The 21,872-nt window shown below is 49.7% G+C and overlaps 1 protein-coding gene across 2 annotated transcripts; it reads right to left on the reverse strand.

Moving 5' to 3' along the window:
- Positions 1-2,118: 2,118 nt before the first annotated feature.
- On the reverse strand, positions 2,119-19,895 carry Nr2e3 (nuclear receptor subfamily 2 group E member 3). Of its 2 annotated transcripts, XM_021172947.1 has the most exons (8): positions 9,228-9,507; positions 8,623-8,749; positions 8,365-8,468; positions 8,043-8,264; positions 7,802-7,959; positions 6,766-7,006; positions 6,388-6,493; positions 2,119-2,864 (listed from the first exon to the last, which is right to left on the reverse strand). In XM_021172947.1, exons 1-8 carry the CDS (start codon positions 9,322-9,324, stop codon positions 2,732-2,734), a joined length of 1,188 nt encoding a protein of 395 aa, XP_021028606.1. In that variant the 5' UTR covers positions 9,325-9,507; the 3' UTR covers positions 2,119-2,731. The 2 variants fall into 2 exon arrangements, with proteins under 2 accessions (XP_021028606.1, XP_021028607.1); XM_021172948.1 differs by lacking the exons at positions 8,623-8,749; positions 9,228-9,507 and adding an exon at positions 19,836-19,895 and having other exon boundaries at positions 8,043-8,468.
- Positions 19,896-21,872: the final 1,977 nt, after the last annotated feature.

Consider the following 21,872-nt stretch of genomic DNA (forward strand, 5'->3'; position numbering starts at 1 on the left):
GAGCACGCTTCTGGCACTGAGGACAGAAACCAAAACAAGCCAAACCAAACAAGTCTCTTAGAAAGGACCCAACGAAAGCCATTACCATCAGCACATGCTCGGCAACCGTGTATTAGCGGATAAAATACTGAGTTCAGTTCCTAGCACCCATTTTGGGCGGCTCACAACTGCCTGTAATTCCAGCTCTAGAGGATCTAAAACCTCTGAACTCTATAGACACCTACACCAACGAGTGACACACACACACTTTAAAATAACTCTTTGAAAGAAAGAAAGAAAGAAAGAAAGAAAGAAAGAAAGAAAGAAAGGAAGGAAGAAAGGAAGGAAGGAAGAAAAAGAAAGGTTTTAGCTCACAGTTTCATCCAGGGTTGACTGTCTCCATTGCTTTCACTTGGCAGAGGAAGAGGCAGCTGGTCAGGTGTTCTGAGGACAAAGTGCTAGAGGAGGAGCCAGAGCCCCACATGCCACCCACCTCCCTTCCAAATAGGACCGCCTCTTAAAGGTTGCACCCGCTCCACCACCACCCCCTTGCCCAGTGCACTGGGTGGTGCCCACGCTCCTCACACCTTCGTGTGACATTTAAGATCCAGACCAAAACACATCTTTTTTCTTGTTGTTTCTGCAACAAGGGAAAGCCCTCCGAGGGGCATCTGGCTTTGAAACCAGGCAGAGGGAGATGACTCCGCTTAAATATCTCCTTTAGTTCTTCAAGACTTCCTCCTGGAAAACCCCAGAGCTCTTTGCCAGAGAACGTCAGCCAGCTACCTTTATACTCTTACTGTTATCAAAAGCCAGACTGAAAGCTAAATGAGCTGGGCACATGTGGCCTGTTTCAACCATGTTTCTCATCGGGCATCCTCGTTCAGGCCTTAAGGACGGGCATAAACTCCTGATGTGAAATTAGGGTGTATAACAGCAGTGTGGTCATGAGACAACTTAAGAACAAGCCAGGCTAATGCTTTTCTTTTCATTTAATTTCATTTTATTTATTTATTTATTTATTTATTTATGTGGATGGGTACACACATGTCACAGTATTAGGTTAGAGGACAACTGGTAGAAGTCGGTTTTCTCCTACCACCACATGGGTCCCAAAGCGCAAACTGAGACCAGCCTTGGTGACTACTATCATTTTTCCCACTGAGCCATCCTGCTGGCCACAGGCTGATGCTTTTAGAAAACGGAATCTCAAATATTTGACCTGCTCTGGTGTGAAGGTCTTTCACCGAGCAGTATTTGTCAAACTTTTTAATTTCTTAGCCTAGCCTACCTTTCAACATTTCTTGTGTAGAGAGTCTGTCTTTGCAGCTATGGGTATTTGAATGAAATTAGACTTTTGTGGCTTTCTGGAAGTGTTCTTCTTCCAGAACCAGATGTTTCTGCTCTGAAGACAGGAAATGCGACAGAATGTTCTAGCTGATCTCGGAGTGGAGGGGCGGTGAGAGGAAGCAGCATCGTAGTTTAGCAGTATCCATTCAACACTGCGGCAGTGCAGTCAGAAAGTGTGACAACTGACCCTCCAGGGAGTTATGTGGGGATTAGACAACACAGCCCAGCTCACTGCTGCTGTACACACTGCCTGACAGATGTAAACCCTGTGTGTCTGGGTGCTGCTGGGAACCTAAACCAGGGCTTAGTACTTGTCAAAAGCAAGTGTTCATTGATGGACCACAGCCAGCCGGTATGTTAACCTTTATAATGATTTTCCAGGTCTCACAGACTTGCCTGGGTTTCTCTTTGTAAAAGAGGGTTTGTTGGGCCAGGTGTTTCCATGGGAGATTAAGGATGATAATGAAGAATTCTTCTCTCTCTCTCTCTCTCTCTCTCTCTCTCTCTCTCTCACACACACACACACACACACACACACACACACACACACACACCTGTGACTGTGCTTCTATGGGAGATTAAGGATGATAAAGAAGAATTCTTTACACACACACACACACACACACACACACAGCTGTGACTGTCTTGCTCCAAGAGGGTGCGTTACAGAGGGAAGGAAGATCCCGTGGGAAACTGCCCAGATTTGAGGCACCTGGACTCTGACTTGGAATGAACCCAGATAAAACTCAAAAGACCTTATGTTCATGTCTCAACAGAGAGCCCGGGACCCAGTTTTCTGGTTTTATTTTAACTAAGGTCAAATAAAATACAGCAAAGTGCATGGATTTAAGTGTTCAATGAGCTTTAATGACTATCAACTTATCATCTGGACCCAAATAAAGGGCATTCCTAGTGCGGGAGGCTATTTCCCCTCTTCCAACCCCCTACCCACCCAGAGGTGACTTCTGGCTTTCTCTCTCTCAGTCTATCCTGGTTTTCTTTGCTCATTTCCTTTTCTTTTCATTCCCGCCTCCCTCCCTTCCCCTCCCTGCCTCTGGTCTTGAACACAGGATAAACGTGCCTGGCTTTTGTTCAACTTCCAGCCTATGAAATGTCTCCATGTCTCATGGACCTACTGTTCATTTTTATTTTTTTATTTCATTTTTTTGCCACAGCTGTTTCTCTTATGAATATAACAATACATCCATGCATTCTACTGTCCAAGCAGAGTTAGAGTATTAAGATTAGGACGGCAATGAATATGCCAATAATATATTTTGGGAGAAATTTCTGCTAGGTAGGAATACCTGAATGTGGAATTACTGGGTGAGAAAGGCAGGGAACTATTTAGCTTTTAAGATGTGCTGCCCGCCCGGGTGCCTGTGAACACTTGGCACTCCCACTAGTTTTTGAACATGTCACACAGGAGCTTCTCCATCGGAGTGTTCCCTATGGTCTTTCTGAAGAAGAGAAGCTCGATGCGCTCAGCCGTGAGGAACCTCAAAGATGGGAGCAGGAGGAGCAATTTCCCAAACCTGAACAGGAGAAAGGACACTGTCAGGCCAGCCTCCGAGCAAGGCAGTGGGGGGAGGGGAGGGGAGGGGAGGGAGTTGTCCAGGGCCAGCCAGGGGCATTTCAATACAGGGAAAGCCCCTGCATTAGAGGACTCACTTCCACCTTCCCATTGGTTATTAACACGATGAAAACAGGGACTCAATAATGTTCACTATGCATCAAGATTTAAGAACTGAGAGGTTTCTTTGCATATGCATGTGATGTGTGTGTGTACGTGTGTCTGTCTGTCTGTCTGTCTGTCTGTGTGCCCTAAGTGTGTACAGGTGCTCATGTGTTTGGGTGGAAGTTGAGGTCAAGTGTCTTTCTAGATCATTCTCTATTTACTGACGCTGGATCCCTAGCTGACCTGGAAGCTCACCAATTCTGGTTAACTTGCCCCTGGGATCCTGTGTCAGTCTCCCAGGTGCTGCAATGGCAGGCCTGCCATGCCTGCCAGCTTTTGTGCCCATCCCAGGGATCTGAGCTCCAGTCTCCATACTTGTACAGCTCTCTCCCAGCCTGCGAGGCGTTGGAAGCAATCCTGTCTGGAGGCTCATTGATCCTGAGTGCTATAACTAAGTCACATTAGTTCTACATGGACATAGATGAGTTCCTGTCCATGAAACACCTTTGATGACAGGAACTACTACTGCAAATATTCGAAGTCAAGGGAGATGTTAGTTAAGTGAGATATATCCAGAGAAAAAGAACCCGTTCTAGTTTCAAATAAGAACCATTTGCTAAATCAGGTGTCCCCAGTACAAAAGAGGAAAAAAAATCAGAACCAGATGACCTTGAGAAGAAGGCCTAAGGCTTTCCCCACTAACCCACCCACACACCCACACACACCCACACACATACACACACACCAAGAAGGCTGAGCTCCACGAGGCAGCTGCTGGCTTGACTGCACCTAGAGAACTATGAGAAGCCAGCCATTCACTCTCTGACCTAGTGAGTGGCTTTGCCCAGCTAAAACCTCCCTTTCTCTTATGAGCAGCATGCAAGCAGTCACTCCCGCCCCATCCCTGCCCTGCTCCACCTTCCCTTCTTGCTCAGCTGGCACCAGATCCTAGGCTCTGTCCCCAGCAGCACATGGACCCCATATGGCTGCATATGCCTCTTTTGCTCTGGAAGTGGAGGCTGGAAGCTCAGCTTATCCCCACTGGCGTAGTGAATTCAGGACTGAGCTTGGAGTACATTGAACTTAGTCTCAAAACAATGTATTGGAGCAAACCATACAGACCATACAAGGCTGGGTAGAATTAGTGGGACTGGGCTTTAGCATCTCTCTCTCTGTAGGCTGGGCTAAAGTACATTGCCATGACACCCAGTCCTGCCTGACATACATATTAAGCTGCAGAAGTGACCTGGAGCGTCTGTGTGGAGAGCCAGAGGTCGCATTCTAGTCTTCAATCACTGTCACCATACAAGGTCCACTTTATTTTTAGTGTGTGTGTGTGTGTGTGTGTGTGTGTGCACCCACATATATGGACACACATGTGTGCTGGTGTATATATGAGGCCAGAGGAAGACACTAGACATCCCATAAATCTCTGCTTTCTTCCCTTGAGACAAGGTTTCTCTCTGAACCTGAGCCTTGTGATTTCGGCTAGGTTAGCAGGACAGAGTGCTCCCAGGATCTGCCTGGCTCTGCTGCCCAGCACTGTTTTTTATTTATTTAACCTGCTATCCCCATCATTTTCAGCTCTCTCTCATGGGTGCTGGGGATTTGAACCCCTATCCTCATGTGAGCAAATACTCTTAGTCCTGGCCCTTCCTTCCTGTTTATTGAGACGAGTTGTCTCAACTGAACCTGGAACTCGTCAGTTCAGCTAAGCTGCATCCACCTGTCTCCACCCGGATCAGTGCTGGCATGACAGATCCCTGCCACCATGCCTGGCTCTTATGTGGGTGCTGGGGAGCCAAAGTCAGGTCTTCATGCTTGTTTGGCAGATTCTGGGTGGCTCAACTTTCTCCTGCCTCTCCATAAGAAGTCTTCCCCAGTACCTTTGCAATAATACACAGTTGACAGGCCAGGGTGCCTCTGAGGGCTGGTCCCAGAGCAAACTTGACCCAGGAAGAGCCTTGGTTTCTGAATGTCAATGATGACCACACATGTGGAGCTATGCCAAAGCTTCACTGTTCTCCCTCTGGCCCTGTACCATGTGGTGCAGAGCTTGCCTAGCTGCAAGGTAACTAAAGGTGATTATGGCACCACAGTTCTTCAGGAAGATGGCAGACAGTGTGGTCTAGAATAGTCCAGAGGCCTGGATTCGTGGTATAAACTACCTGGTGCTTCAGTGTAAGACCTGGTGCTAGACTACGTTGGGATCCTCCGTGCAGCCTGCACTGGCTGGCCATAGCCCTGTTCCTTCATGCCTGGCTTTTCCATACATCTCCACAGTGAGACTTCCACACTTAAGCTTGGCAAGTTCCTTCTAAACTCAACTTTCCTTTTAAGTTTTGTACTCTGTCTGCTTCCAGATACATCTCTTTGCCTGTGTGTGTGTGTTTGTGTGTTTGTGTGTGTGTGTGTGTGTGTGTGTTTCCTTTAGCCGAATGCCAAATCTGTCCCTTTCCAGTTCTCAGAGTTGTATACTGCAGTCTGTTTCCCTGGTCCCTACAGCCACTCCCCAAGGCACAGAATCTCCCGGACAGGGAAGTCACTGCTCTGCCCTTTGTGCATACTGCCCACCAGTCTGCATGGGGTTCAGTCCCGTGCATGAAAGCCACCTCTCACAGAACCTCAGGGGTTCTCCTCACCTCTCTCATCTGACTAGGCATTCTGAGCTCTAGTCCGAGTCCGACTGGTTTCAAGGTATCTCTCTGGCTCATCTCCCACCTTCCTACCACCAAGACTCTTTTGAACCTCCCATACCTGACTCCTGTCTAAGAACACATTTTTGCTGGGCTCGCTCTACCTTCATAGATAAGACTTTTCTCTTCTGTTTAGATCCTATCCTGTCATGGACACACATGGTCCCTGTGAAAGGCTGGTAGGAAACACCTGTAAGCCCAGTACTGACTTTGAGACCAGTTAAGACTATATACTGACATCCTATCTTTTAAAAGTAAGTTTTTGTTTATTTGTTTTTGGAGAGAAGGTTTCTTTGTGTAGCCAGGCTGTCCTTGAACTTGCTCTGGCTAGCCTCAGACTCAGTTATCTGCCTGCTTCTACCTCCCGAGTGCTAGGATGAAAGGCATGCGCCACCACCTCCCTGCCCATTTGCTACTCCTTCAGACACAAGCCACTCTACACCTGACGAGGATGGTTCTTGCCTTTGATGTGGCTACCATGATGAACATCCCCGTAGGCTTTGTCTCTTGGTGCCCTCCTGGGCTTGGCACTGCGCCTGGTCCACAGGAGATGTTGGATAACTGTGGCTGACTGAGCCGTTTATCCTGTCTAAGCAGGGAAGCCCAGAGATGGTATGGGAGAGGCAAGTAGGAAGAAAGAGGCAAGTGGGGAGGGCAGGTGGGCAGGTGGGTCATTGCTGTCACCTCACAGGCTGGCTGGGGTGGTGAGCCTTGCTATGCTGGCTTAGCATCACCTGGGACTGGTCCTGCAAAGCCTCCACGTGCTCAGGATCCTTCAGGCCTCGTGTTTCTGGGGAGAAGGAGCACCAGTGAGCTCCCTTCCAGAAGGAGCACCAGTGAGCTCCCTTCCAGAAGCCAGCCTCAATCCCACATCCCAGAAGTACTTTGTCCGGCCATACCCCTTTTCTCTGCTTCCCCTCCCCCAGAAGGACGACTGTCCCTCTACACCCAGGTGAGTTGATGTTGGTTCCCAGCAGACAGAAGTGACCAGAAACCTGCCTCCCCCAGCCCCCATTTTATTCCCAACCATGTCTTTGGAAGGATTGGATCAAGGCTCAGTACCAGGTTTGAAGAGGACCAGGGCCTTCAGGCAGGCAAACTCTGTGGGATCCACTGCCAGAGCTCGGAACCGGGAGATGGTTTCCTGCAGGAAGCGCGTCTCTGCACTGGCCAAGGCCAGCCTGCCCTGAGAGCTGCCAGACACCTCGGGTGGTGCCAGCAGTGGGCAGCTGTCCAGGGGCAGAGACCACTGAATGGCTCCAAGAAGGAAAAGCTCATTCCATGCCTCTTCCAGCAAGATCACCTGTGATCAGAGAGGGCTCAAGTGTCAGCACAGGTACGTAGCTCCCGGCACTCCCAGCCTGCCACCTTGGCCAGGAGCAGAAGAGCCCCTCGAGGTGCCTAGAGCCTTCTCCTACAAAGGCTCTGGCTCAGCTACCCAGGTTTTCAGATGTTCCATGGATTCTATCCAGGATAGCCTTGTGACTGGGCCATTCAGGGTAAGTCTAGGGATGCTGGGCAGCCTCAAGATGAGCCCAGAGTGTCACACTGAGAGAATTCAAGAGACTGGCTGACTCTTCCAAGCCATTCCCTCCAAACACATAGCTGGGCTGAGGGCTCAGCACCTCTGGACCTCTCTCTCTTGGACCACTGTGAGATCTCTGCCAGCCTATTAAAAGCTCAGAGTTCTTTTTCAGATGTAGAAAGGCTGGGGGACACTCATGCCTGAAATCACAGGGAGCCTCTACTCTGAAGAACTCACAGTCAACCACTTCCTTGTTCAGGGTATGCTGATTCCTGTCTCACACAGAATGGCTACAGGTCAGACAGTTTGCACAGAAGAAAAGGCAATGGGATCCAGAGAGTCACAGGTCCTACTCCGCATCCCATTCCGGGCTCCACACATCTCTGGCTAGCATCCTTTCCTCGGGGAGTTAACATACTTCCACTGTCACTGCCCTAACCACCCCCCAGCTCAGAGACACAAGTACCCTGAGGTAAACTGTGTAAGTCTCCATCCCTCGCCAGCCCAGGGGTCCATGTTTCCCCAAGCTCACTGTTCCTGGCCCAGCTCCAGCAGGCAGGCTGTGCTGTATACCTGGTCCCGGAAAGGCAGGTTGGAAAACACAGGCAAGTTTTTGGCCCATTTGACAGCCATAAAGAGCAGGCGAGCAGATGTCTCATGGATGCCATCCAGACTGCAGGGGGATGTGGGGAACTCGGGGTCATTGCTGGTGACATCAATATTCTCTTCAGCTACAGAGGAGGAGGTTTGGAGCTCAGTGGCTGCTCTGTGGGAGCCAGGCGTGAGGATCCACGCCCACTGCCTTCCCACTTACCGTCCTCTGGCTCCAGTTTAGCACAAGTTTCGGCGGTGATAAGGCTGGCCATAAAGTGGTGGCCCATGGCTCTGGTTGCAGACACAGACGTGGGGCCCCGGGGACTGGGCCCTGCCAGAGCAGGAGAGGCTACCACTGGTTCTGATCGGGGGTCACTGCCTGTTTCCATGGCATCCAGGTGGACCTGAGCCATGCTCCGAGGTTGGCGCTCATTCTGCACAGCTTGGAAAGCAGGGAGACTCAGGACACACACGCACCCGCCCCTTGGCAGTGATGCCATTTTCTCTCCTGCCTTTCCCACCTCACCGTGCCCACCACTCACCATCTTGGTTCATGCCTGCTTGTAAGCACTTCTTCAGCCGGCAGGCCTGGCACTGATTTCGATGGGCCTTATCCACTGGGCACATTCCTGCCCCGACTTGGCACCTGCAGAGGACACGAGCTCCTGGGGGGGGCAGTGTCATGCCCTGACTCTAGGCCTTGACTTGGGATATGTTTGCCCTGGTCTCGTCTTCTGCTTTCCCTGAACGCCCTCCACCCATGCTAGGCACACCAGGGCAGGCCGGCAGAGCTGTGGCACCTGTAGATGAGCCTCCGTCTCACACTCCTCTTGAAGAAGCCACTGCAGCCATTGCAGGCATAGATGCCATAATGTTTCCCACTGCTGCTGTCCCCACACACTCGGCACTGGAGCGAGGGGCCCACACCTGAGCAAGAAGGCAGGGCTGAACTGAGATAGCTCCCCACTCCCTCCCCTAGTCACCCCTTTTCCCTCCGGTCCATAGGTTCCCACGTTCCTCAAACTAGATCCGCCCATGTGACTCCCACTGGAAACAGCAGGTTCCTCACTGTGACATCCTAACCTCTGCTCCCACCCTTTCCCTTCTCTTCTCCCTCCATGGCCTCCACCTTCCTGGCCCCATTCCTCCCCTGTGGGCGGCTGCAGCCTCTCACAGATCTCTCTGTGTCTCAAGAGCACCCATTTCCTGCCTCAGCAGCCAGTTGTTGGGTCTTGCTCTGCTGGCCTCTGAGTTTCTAGGACTCTGGGGTTGCCAGCAGACTCTCATGCTTGCTCACAGCCCTGGGGCTGGGGCTATGTGGCTCAAGCTCGCTCGTGGCTCTCTGAACCTACTGCTTACACTCTCTTCCTCAAAGGTCCAGACCACACCTCCAGAAAAATCATACCTGTTGGATCCTCTCCAAGGCCCCATCTACCTGGAGACTCCTTCTTGGAGGCCGCCACAGACACGGGCATAGTGGAGGCAGCCACTGTAGAGCTCATCGGATATGGATGATCCTAAGGGTAGCCTGCCTGCTAGAAGTTGCTGGGCCCAACCGATGCATCCATCTTTAACCCCTGTCTGTCTGTCTGTCTGTGCCTGTCTCTCCTCTACTTCCCTTCCCTTGTAAGTTAAGAGCGTTTCCTCCTTCTGAAGCGTTCTCACCACCCTGACTCTGGGTCCAGACTTCTGCCAGCACAGCGCTGGACACAGTGTATGATCCTCTTAATCTTTACTGTCTCCACAGGGGATCAACTGGCCACACCTGCAGCATTACCCAGGTGCCCCTGGGAGCCAGTCAGCCCTGATTCCTAGGCTGCCTAACCTGCCCGGGGGTCGGTCCATCCTTTGCTGTCCTTACAGACACTGTATGGGAGCAAGGAGCTTGGCTGAGACCACATACTCTCAGCTGTCTGTTATTCAATGACAAATCGTAATGGGGGGGGGTTACACATCCCACCTACCCAGGGACTTCAAATGTTTTTGTGGCATTCGCCATGTATTCGAGGCATGTGTGACCATATATGTATCACCGTGTCTGTGTAGGTTTCTATCTCTGTTGCTTGTTCACGTTGGGATGCCTACCCTCTAACCTGGTGGCTCTCGACCTAGTCTCTTAATGAAGGACTGCTTGGGGCTTGTGGTTTGGGGACTTGCCCCACAGAAGACTCACATCTCTATATGTCTCTGTGATCAGGTCCAGCAGAGGGTATTGGGCAGGCTGGGGGCAGAGGAGATGCTGGTGGACATTTTCCCATGGGGCAATGAGGTAGGACACAGCTCGTGAAGGAGGCATCTGTGTCTCCTGGTACCTGACTCCCAGAGGAAGAGAGGCTAGGGTAAGGACAGATTCACCTCCATGCATGCTTCTGCTCTGTTGTGGGCCGTGCTTCCCTGAGCAAGTGACTTAGTCTCTCCGAACCTCAGTTTCCTCCTCTTGGTGTGATACAATGCCTGTCTTAGGTTGTAGTTGGGAACATGACGTTAGATGATTCCCAGAATGTATTTTGGTGCCTGATACTAGCAAAGAAGACTGAAGCAACACCAGGGAACACCCTTTCCTGTCCCTGCTATTCTGCCCCTTGCCATCCTCTCCCTAGGCCCGAATGGATGGGAAATAGCGTGTTGATGTGCAGGAAGAGATGCCCACCCCAGATGCCCTTGCCTCACAGTGGGATAGGACGAGTTTGTCCCGAGTTAGAACCTGGGAGCATCTAGAGGGATCATGGAGTTAAGAGGACAGAAGGGTGGGGCATGCCCTCCTAAGTGGGCTTAACCCTCACTATGACAGGGAAGCACTATTGGGGATTTGGAAAGTCAGCTCAGGGGCTTTGCAGGGTGATCCGCTGAGGACAGGAGCCTCTCATATGTCCTGTCTGTCCCCAGCCCCTTAGGACCCTTCATGGACAAGGTCTGAAGCTCCACTTAGCAGCCAAATCAGGGCTTCAGGGTAAGGTTTGTACTCTAGACATGTCATCTGCTTCCCACACGTCCAAGTCACCTTAGCAAGCCTTCCATCCTCTCTGCGGGCAGTCTCGAAGACATTCATGGCTTCTGTGACAGCTTCGTGACAGCTTCTCACCAGTCTCTGTCCTCACCTAAGATCTATGCCCCGACATCCCATTCATCCCCAACTGACCTGCATAGACATGTGAGTGGGGTCCAAGGACTTGGGGGTGTGCAGTCATGTACAAGGGGCAGACTAGGCCAGGCTGAGCCGAGGGTTGAGCTGAACCAGTGCAGAGGGCAATGTAGGACCTATGGGTATGGATATGGTAGTAGGAGGAGTCAAAGGTAGAGTCTCAGTGGTGAAGTGCTCTGGGGAAGAGTTTGGAGACTTCTCACACAAACCACCACTGTCATTCATACACCTCACAGTGGCCCGACACAGAAGCTGCCACTATGGGCCTCACAGCTAAGAGACTGAGTCGGAGAGGCTCAGAGTGGGGAGGTAAGCTGCCTCAAGCTGTACAGCTATGGAGCAGTAAAGAGGCAAGCAGGGATGGAGCTGGATGTAAATCCCAGCATCTCGAAACACCTGGGTGACCAAGAGGAGGGGCCAGATGAAGACAGGACCTAGGGCCTGAAGGACAGTTGCTGGCCAGCACATAGCCTGGCACTTTATTTGCTGAGCTCTGTGCACTTACGATTCTTCATCTCTAAAGCAGGTGGATGTGTTTTGGGGCATGGGGGGGGGGATGGGAGATGTACTGTAAAGGGTTAGTAGGGTAGAGGGAGGAGGCAGGGTGAGGCCAGTGCCGAAGGGAGTCGTTTGCTTCTTTCCCAGGTGGACTTGGGCCTCATTTGGGGCTGACGGTATAGAGGAAGGACTGAGGAAGGGACAAAGTCCTAGGGTAGCCCCCAGCTTGGGCCTCAGGGAGCCCAGAGACTTGACCCCACCAGGTGTGTGTTCTAGGCAGGTGCTGAGAGAAACTGACCACAGGAGAGACGCAGTCCCTTCCCCATGGGGCGTTTCCTCTGGTCAAGCCCTGAAGAATGCCCTGAAGGCAGAGCAAACAAGTAGAGTGGGTGTCCTCTCAATATGCCCACTCCTTACTGCTAAATCTGGTCCAAGCTGTGTCCTTAATGTTGAAGCTTGCTCCAGGTGTGTTCTCTCTCATCTGTCCAGGTGGAAGACCCCAGAAATGGGGTTAGAGGTTAGCTTAGCATCTGATCAGAAGACAGAAGGTCTGCTCCTGAATCTGTGTTCTCCTGACAGTCTTGGCATGCTGGGTTCTCCCAGCACTGAGCCCTGTGCTGGTGATAAGGGCAAGAACGACGACGACGACGATGACGACTACGACGACGACGACGACTCCTCAATGGTTAGATGACGGGAGATATGCTGTGCAGGGGTTAGCTGAGCCTGGCAGGGGGCGGGGAGGGGGCGGGGGGGCGTTGGGGGGGGAGGCTCCCCCAGCCTGTGACTGCCAGCTGCTGGGGCAGACGCCAAAGGATTACTCAACTCAAAGCCTTGGAACTGCTGACAAAGCCACCAGAGGCCACCTTACTAATGCAATTATTCCTCTAGGGGACAGGTCAGCAGCTTCCTCTGACTCCCCAGAGGGGTGGGGTGGGGTGGGGGTGGGGTTTGAACAGTGCATGCAGCACTGCTGACCTCCTTAGGGCCTGGGCTTGGCAGGGTCTGTCTAGGGCCCAGGCCTGAGGCCTGACCTACCAGGATTCTGTCTGACAGAGGAGGTAGCTTCTGCATCCTGGGACGATGCCTGCAAAGTTGGTGACTGGCTTGCGTTCCAGAAGCTGCACTGCAAGATCTAGTCCTGTGGACAGCATGAGGTCCCTGGAACAGATCTCCTCCCAGGGTCAATTACTTGGCAGGGTATCACGTACTCGAGGCTAGATTCCAACTCACTATGTATGCAGCGGAGGGTGACCTTGACCTTTGTCCCTTTTCTTTAAACGTTTAGTTTGTCCTTTGACAATGTCATACATGCATAAGGCTCTCTCTGATCAGTATATACCTCCTAAACCCCTCCCACCTGCATCACACCCCTCCTCTTCCTTCCTTTAAACAAACATATTTTGACTTTATGGGGGTTTTGCTTTGCTTTGAGATCCAGTGAGTTTAACTGGAAATGTCTGTGTAACCATGGCTTTGAACCATGGGGCTGGAGGGTTCCTTGGTGGTATACCGAGACAGCCCCAATGGCTGTCTCTCCCTCAGAATCTTTTGGTCGTGGGAGAGGAGGATCCCTTAAGCTCCTCCCGGATTCAGTGTTGGTTGCTGATAGGCTGAGTCCTTGTGTAGGCAGCCACAGCTGCTCTGAGGTCAGCCTTGAACTTCTGATCCTCTCTCCTCTGCCTCCTTCGTGCTGGGATTTCAAAGGCAAGCCACCTGGTCTGTGTGGTTCAGGGAATGAAATCTAGTGCGCTCTAGTCAAGCTTTCTGCCAACGGAGCCACACTCCGAGGCATCCTCACTCTTTGAAGAGATACAGTGGTCTGTGAGTTCCTCAGAGCTAGAGGTGCAGCAACTTTACTCCCCAAACCTAACCAGCAGACATTTCCAGAACATTGAATCCTGCTACAATTGTAGTAAAACCTCCACTTGTGGATGCTGATTGTGTGCCACAGGACTTTATACAGCCACCGCAGACGGTGAGAATATCTGCTGGCCTCTCCGCTTCAAACCATCCAAAGCTGTGCTTCTAGCTTGAGTTCATAGGTCTCGGGAGACTAAAGGTCACAGGATACCAGGCCTCTTGGCCTGGCCTACCTGGATCAATGGCTTCTTTTTCTAGGATGGGTGGTAGACAGGTCAGAACTCAGAAAGGCAGACACTCTTGGGCAGACACCAGCAGTTTCTCAACAAAGGCTCTTTATTCTGCTCTCTAGATAACATTTAGAAGTAATCAGATCTCTCCTGCCCAGCTGCCCAGTCCATCAAAGGAGAAGTCTTTGCCCTTAAGCATTTTAAAGACCTGAACAGACCTAGAGAACCCTATCACAGGCTCCCACTGCAGGGAAGGCTCTTTCTTCTTTCACTTGAGATGCTTGGGTGATCATATCTGGGTCAGTTCCTCCCTCCTGCCAGGCCCTCTGAAGGGCAGAACAGTGTGTGAGTGTGTGTGTGTGTGTTGCATACATACATATGGGTGTGAATATATGTATATATGTATCTGTGTATGTATATATGTGCCTGTGTATGTATATATGCATATGTAAGTATGTATCTATGTATGTATATATGTGTTATATGAATCTGTGTGTCTGTGTATGTATATATGTGTCTGTGTGTGTCTATGTATGTATGTGTCTGTGTATGTATATATGTCTGTGTGTGTCTGTGTTGTATATATGTGTATGTGTGTGTCTGTGTATGTATATATGTGTCTGTGTACATGTGCATATGCTGGAAGAGGACAGAGGTATCTTGCTTCGCCTTATTCCCTTGAGATAGTTTCTCCCAGAAGCACCCCAGTACAGCCAGGTTGGCTCAATGATGAGTCCCCTGGATCTGCCCACTTCTCCCCCAACACTGGGATTCCAGGCACACACCGCTATGCACTGCTTTTATGTGATCACCATGGATTTGAACTCAGGTCCCTGCGTTCACACAGTAAGCACTTTACTCACGGAGCTTCCTCCCCAGTCTTTCATCATGGCAGAAGTTCTCATTAGAAGTAAAACAAAAAGCTATTTTTAAAAATATTTCCTGCTGAATATGCATTACAGCTGAAATCAGAATCAAAGAAAGTGCTTTCAGTTTTTTAAAACTGAGGGAGTGGGTGGGAAATCATATTACCCGGAGTAATGCTGATAAGAAACACGTAGGAACAGATTAAGCATAGAGTGGGCATGCTGAGTCTGCTCTAATTCCTTCATTAAACTATAAGGCAGGCACACCGACAGCAGGGCTGGTCTCTTCTGAGAACAGCTGTAGCCTGCAGCAATCCAGCCATGAGCTCCCACCCCACCCCACACCTGCTGAACTGGATTGTAAACCAGTTCACTGCTGGGCCACAGATCAGATCTTGGGGTGGAGGCATCTCAGCAGGGGTTAGGGGAGAGTACAGAAGAATTTGAAAACCCATATAAAAGTTGGTTTTTTAATTGTATTTACTTTTTGTTGTTGTTTTGAGACAGGGTCTCCACATAGAGTCCAGCCTGAGCCTTGGCCTCCAAGTGCTGGAATTAACACTGTTGCCCACCATGCCCTGTTAACATGTATCAACAGGTCCAGCCAGCCAAAGCATGGGCAAAGTGAAGGGATTTCTCTACAGGAACCTCTTTGCCTTCCATGCTGGCTTTTCAGAGAATGTTTCTGGGACTTCAAGGGTATGTTGGAGAATTACCAAAGCTGTGTATGTATGGACATGCAGGAATGCACATATGTCGGTGAGGACAGGCCACATGTGACATGTGATGAGTTGGCACAGAACATCACTGCCCGAATCTACTTATTCTTGAGGTCCTGGAAACTGTGACAACGACAGCTGCAAGGATTACAGAAAGTCTCCAGAGGAGCTGTGCAGAAGACAAGCTCTAACGTGACACACAGTGACATTTCCTATGTGACTTTTGATACTGTTCTCCTTCCCGATACTCTTTCTTAGCTATCTATATTTTCTCATTTGTCAGAACTGCTAAACGGAGGCTCTCCTGCAGGGAGATGGAAGAGCTGTTCCTTAGAAAAGTGTTTTAGAAAACACACAAGCTCAAAGCAAGTCTCTACACAAGAAAGATGGCCCAGGAGGGTCCTGGGTTTTTTTCCTATCCTTTCACCCTGCACTGCCCAGATCTGACTCAAACTTCTCCCTACACAGAACACGTGTTTCTGTACATGGTCTCGGTCTCTCTCTCTCTCTCTCTCTCTCTCTCTCTGTGTGTGTGTGTGTGTGTGTGTGTGCATGGGGAAGCCCAACACTGAGGTCAGGAATTATCCTCCTCTGCTCTTTCCCTGTATTCTGTGAGACAGGGTCTCTCAATCAAAACCAGAGCTCATCAATATGGTTATCTATCTATCTAGGGATCCCATCCTCACTTTCTGAGGCTGGAGTTAGAGGCAGGCTGCCACACCTACCTGGCATTCCTCGGGGCTTTTAGGGATCCAGGCTCAGGTGCTTGTGCTTGCATAGCCTACCCTTTAACCACCGAGCCACATCCCCAGCTCCTCTGGAGTCCTCTGCTCATGTCTTCTGTCAAAATTTCTTACACAGACAGGGACAGGGTCCCAGTCTCTCAAGATGTGGTCTCCTGTCACTAAACCCCCACACGAAGAAACCTAGTTTGTTCCACTGCTCTGTTGCCGCACACGTTTCCCTTCCCTGATGCTGATTTCGTTTGTGGTACTAAGGATTGAACTAGGACCCTGGGCATGCTGGACAAGCCCTCTGCCCTGAGTTATATCCACAGTGCAACCACGTCAGGTTTCTGTGGTCCTGAAAAGGATTCTGTGTGGGAAGAAGGAAATAGCAAGTTACAAAATATCACAAAACCAAAAATCACACTAAGCCAGAGGTATGCGGATGGATATGAAATCTACTTAGACACATCAGTCTGTTTAATGTAGTGCTTAGCATTAATCTTGTTATTTAACTGATCTTTTCTATTTCCTCAGTAGATGAAATACATTTCTGACAGTCTGTTTTGAAAGGGAGCTGCTACATTAGGCTGAGGTCGACTATTTGATTCTAAGGCGAGGCTCCTACATAAGATGCCAGAGCAACGCTTTTGGAAATGTTGTGTCTTGAGTCTACGGGAAACTCAGATGAACCCAAGAATTGTGAAGTCTGCTGTAACTCGCAAAAGAGTCTTTTATTGTTTCAGATTTGAACTCAGATCACCTGCCTTGCACTCACTGCGTAAATGCTGGCAAGCAACCCTGAGTCCAGAAAACACTGGGTTTATATCAGTATAGTTAGGAATCCTGTGAATGTTCACAGAAAAGGGGAGTAGAGGGCTGTAATCACTTGGTGGAATGGGACTGAGGGGGACGGGTTAATGTGTGTCTGTTCAGGGACTAATTTCATGGCCACTCCTAACTGTCTGTGACCCGACCTCTGATTACCTTTTCTCCATGATTTAAACGTGAGGCCCTAGTCTCCCTTGAGCTTGTTATTTCTCTAAGATCTCAAGGACAGGCACCTGGGGAGTTCTGCTTATCAGGAGGACTGTTGGTTTTTTTGGAGACACAAAGGCATGGAGGATGTCTTGTGCTGTCTCCTCAGAATGGCCTCATTAAGGGGGAGTTTTATGGGTAGTGCCATTTTAACACTAGGGGAGCGGCCAGGGAAGGGGCAGAGAGCCCTGGGCTTGCTGCAGGAGGACACAGCACAGAAACCAGTTGTCTGTGTATCATGCTTGCCGTGGGCTGGAGGGAGGATTGGAACGTCTGGCAGGGGGTAGGGAACGCAGAGGCAAACTGTACACAGCACTGAAGTCTCTCGAGTATCAGTAGTTCAGAGGTTACAGCAGAAGGCTGTGCTTATTGTGAAAATAAAACAACAACAAAAACCCATTTGAAACAGAAACAATCATTGGAGTAATACTAATGAGAAATACTTATGAGCAAATTATATAAGTGTAGGGTGGGCATGCTGACTCTGCTCTAATTCCTTCATTAAACTATAAGGCAGGCACACCGACAGCAGGGCTGGTCTCTTCTGAGAACAGCTGTAGCCTGCAGCAATCCAGCCATGAGCTCCCACCTCACCCCACACCTGCTGAACTGGATTGTAAACCAGTTCACTGCTGGGCCACAGATCAGATTGTGGAGGGCTGGCTTTAATCCTAGCTCTGAGGAGGCAGAGGCAGAGGCAGATAGATCTCTGTGAGTTTGAGGCCAGCCTGATCTTTGAGTTCCAGGGCAGCCAGGGTTACACAGAGAAACCCTGTCTCAAAACAACAGCAACAATCACACCACTAAGGAAGTGTTAGTGTAGTTTGCTGTGACAGTGGCATTGTGATTATGTTGAATAAATCAGCCGAGTCTGTTAGAAACCTATCATGCATGCAGTGTTTAGATTTGCTTCTGAAACTTCCAACAAAGCAATGGAAAAGTATTAATTATTGTTATTACTGTCTGAGGGTTTATGTGTTGGAAGATGACTTTCAAAAACTAGTTCTCTTCTACCCTGGGGATCGAACTCTAGTCAGGCTTGGTGGCAAGCACCTTCACCTGCCGAGCCACCTCAGAGCCAGAAGATTATTTTCCTTTCTTTTTTAAAAATATATTTATTATTATTTCTAATATATCTAATTATATTTGTAGCTGTCTTCAGATGCACCAGAAGAGGGCACTGGATTCCATTACAGATGATTATGAGTCACCATGTGGTTGCTGGGATTTGAACTCAGGACCATCGGAAGAGCAAGAAGCCAGTACTCTTAACCACAGAGCCACCTCTCCAGCCTGGATTTTTTTTTTTAAAGTTGTTTTTAAAAAATAACTAAATTAATGAGGACTGGGTATATCCTGAGGTGGAAGTCACTGCACAGTGGGCACAGATTGCAGCCTCAATCCTGAGCGTGCCCAAACAGGATAAAAGAAAGGGTGGCTGAGCCGGCAATATTTAAACTTTATGGGTCTCACCGTCTCTTATCTATAATTTTTCTTGTGACTGAAATTTTATATCATAAAAAGTCACTATAAATGTGTCTACACACAGGAGTGAACCACTCGGTTAATGTGGTTGGTGATTTATTTTGATCATTCGTATTCGACTTTATGCTTTTCCCCTCTGCTTCCCTCACTCCCCTTTTAAATGTGTCCTCACTGATGGGTTCTGGCCACGTGTGGTTTCGGCTTACAGGAAGAAGTTAGCATCCCTTTAGCTGGAATCCTTGAGTTTGAGCACTCGCGCCCTCTCCTGTCAGGAGGGGAAAGTACAGCTGAGGATCAAGGGCTGAGGTCTCCGCCCCTCGTCTCTGGTGCAAATCAGAGACTTTCCCTACTCATCCTGGGTCAAAAGTGTTTAACAGGCTGACCTGCAATACCCACAAAAAACACAAGATGGCAACATTATCCCGATAGCGTTGCCTCCACAGACTTTCTGAATTCTAGCATATTTACTGAAATGTAAAATTGTAGAAACCTTCCTCATCACCTCTTAGTGATGAATCCTGGCAAAGTTTCCAGTGTCTTTGTGGGACTGTGAAAGGCAGCCTGTGTTCTGGTAGAGCGAAGCTTACTCTGGAGACCCAGTAGAAAACTCTACAAGGGACAGAACAGTGAGCCACGTTCCCAGACACAGGCCCCTGACACCACAGAGGCCCCAACTCCATAATCCTGTGACTGTCAGTCACCACCGACAATGTCCCAAGCTCCTGGCATTCTGGCTGGACTCTACCCTCACAGTTACCTGTCGATAGCCAGGTATGCTCCGCCCCACAGCTACCCTGCAACAGGTAGGGAGCTCAGCCCACTATAAAAGGGACTGCTTGGCCTCTCCTCACTCTCCTAAGCTCTTGTTCTCCTACTCTCACCTTTCACTCTCTTTCTCCCCCTCCATTCCCACTTCTCTCCACGTAGCCATGGCCAACTTCTCCTTCACCTTCTGTCTCTGTCTCTGTCTCTCTCTGTCTCTGCCTTTCTACAGTAAAGCTCTAAAACCATGGACCATCTCTGCTCATCAAGACCCGCCATGTTAGAACAATGGAATAGGCCTTCCCCTAAAGAGCCACGCCTAATCTCCCCTGGGAAGGCCTCCCAGTGTTACCAGCCACCAGACTGGACCAAGGGCTCTTGGCCCTCTCTTTGTTCTCAGCTCTTCTGTGACATACAGCAGTGTCTGAGATGTCTGAGACTGAGAACCTGTTGTCTCTGGCCTCCGTGAGGCCCAGAGAGCCTGGACTGCTCCCTCTCTACCTCCCCGGACTCCCCGGTTCTGTGGCTTCCCACAGCCAGATTTCCCCTCCCCCACTCGGGAACATGTGGAGAGCCTATGGCAGTTCCCCACATTCGCCCTCCCAGAGCCTGCTGCCAGACATGTCTCCAGTTTGGTTTTCTCCACCAAAGCGCAAAGATTCCCTTAGAGGTGACATCACCTTACCTTAGCATCCGTTCTGACACGTTGACTCATGTGGTGTGCCATTCGCTGCCGGAAGATGGGTGCTGCACGGATGATGAGGGGATTTGGATTTATTGTGCCAAATCAAAGACTGGCACGGTGAGTGGCATAAAATATTATAGTATTTTTAAAATTAAACAATGTTATTTATTTACATTCCAAATGTTGCCCTCCTTCATGGTCTCCCCTCCCCGAGTTCTTCATCCCATCCCTCGTTCCCTTTGCTTCTGAGACAGTGCTTCCCCCAACTCCCCCCTCTACCTTACCTCCCACCCCCACCCCCGCCCCAATCATCCCCTTTCCCTGGGGCATCAAGTTTTTACAGGATCAGGCACATCCTTTCTTATTATAGTATCTTCTAAAAAGGATTTTTGTGTTCCTGTCAAAATGGCCGGAGGTAGATTTTTAGCGAAATCTCAGTTTTTATGCATTCCAGGTGTCACTACCTGAAGGATCATTTACGAGGTCTTAGGGAGCAAAGAGCAGGAAGGACAGTTGCTGAATCCAGACTCAGATTTAAACGCGGACGATTCACCATTAGTGAGGCTCTGTTGGCACACAGATGCCTGCAGCAAGGCTTGGTGAGGAGACTTCTGTTAAAAAAGAATAAAAGCCAACAGGATAGGAAACGAAGCCTGTTCCGAAATGCTTCTGACTAGGCTGACTGAAGTTCGGGACACCACAGGAAGGAGGGAGAAGGCTGATGAGGTGATGGGCTGACTTCTACCCAGTCAGAAAGCCCAGTGGCACTGCAGCAGGTGCCGAGGGGAGGCTGCGGACTCAGAACACGTGACCTGCAAGAAGGGAGGGGCTGGGCCTGAGGGCAAGGGAACCTTCAGGACACAGAATTGCCAGCTGCTTTCCCATGGCGTAGCCCCAGCCTAAGTATCCTGGCATTAAAAACTTTAGAATTGAATGATAATGAAAATACAACATACACAAATCTGTAGGACACATGGAGCAACTTTAAGAAGCAAGTGCGTATTGCTAATTGCCCACCTTAAAAAACAAAACAAAACAAAACAAAAAAAACAGTGGAGAGATCTCACAGGTTTCTATGTCCAGGCTGTAGCAACCCGTGGAGGCAACCCATGGAGGTAAAGAGTCTGGCATGGTCCTGGAAAGGTCTGGGCAGATGGCTGGCTGGCTTGCTTGTGCCCCAGGCGTTTGCCACTACCAAGCCCTTTCTGGATGAATGATGGAGGTTGGGCTATTTGAATCACAAATGCCTCCAGCTGCCTCTTATTCCAGGGACTCTCAGCTGTTAGAAGCTGACAACTGTTTCAGCTGCACCCTTGGCTGAATTAATATAATGTTTGCTTGCCATGATAAAATGCGAGACTAAGTATTCATATAAGGACTGAAAAGGAAATGGCTAGCCAAAACAGCAAATGAACAAACAAACACAAGCCCCACAGCTCAAAACAGAACTGAGCTAGCTAGCACCATGAACAACTCTGGTTTGCAGAGACTCTACGGCTCCTTACAACCTGGAGGTCGGAAACGACCCTTCTGAAACATGCTGTTCTGGGGCTGGCACCTAATAGCAAATCAGCACTGTGCACATACATTGGTTCCTGCTTTGGTGCTGGTGAGAATGATGCTGTTGGGTCTTGGGCAAGGGCAGGTGCTGAGCACCGGAGGGTGGGGGGTGGGGGGTAGGGGGTGAGGCAAAGATAAGAGCATCTGGGCTCAGATGCAGGAGGCAGCCAGGAGTCCTGTGGTCAGGCTGAGAGGATGAGGATGCTGGCATTCAGTTCAAAGGAATTCAGTTCCTTGTGCCCCACTGCACCCCACCCCCATCCCTTAGATAGCTTCTACACAGAATTGACCTTAGATATAATATTTATTTGTTTATTTATTTATTTATTTGAGACTGGACAGGTTGAGGCCTTCAACTGCCTATATAGGATGACCCTGAACCTCAAACTGTCCTAACTGTCCTACCTCCACATATGAGATGGGGCATGGGAGTAGAAGTGGCGTACTGAAGCAGAGAGAGAGAGAGAGAGAGAGAGA

The sequence above is a fragment of the Mus caroli genome, chromosome 9 (genome assembly GCF_900094665.2).
Source record: "Mus caroli chromosome 9, CAROLI_EIJ_v1.1, whole genome shotgun sequence".
Classification (NCBI taxonomy): Eukaryota; Metazoa; Chordata; class Mammalia; order Rodentia; family Muridae; genus Mus; species Mus caroli.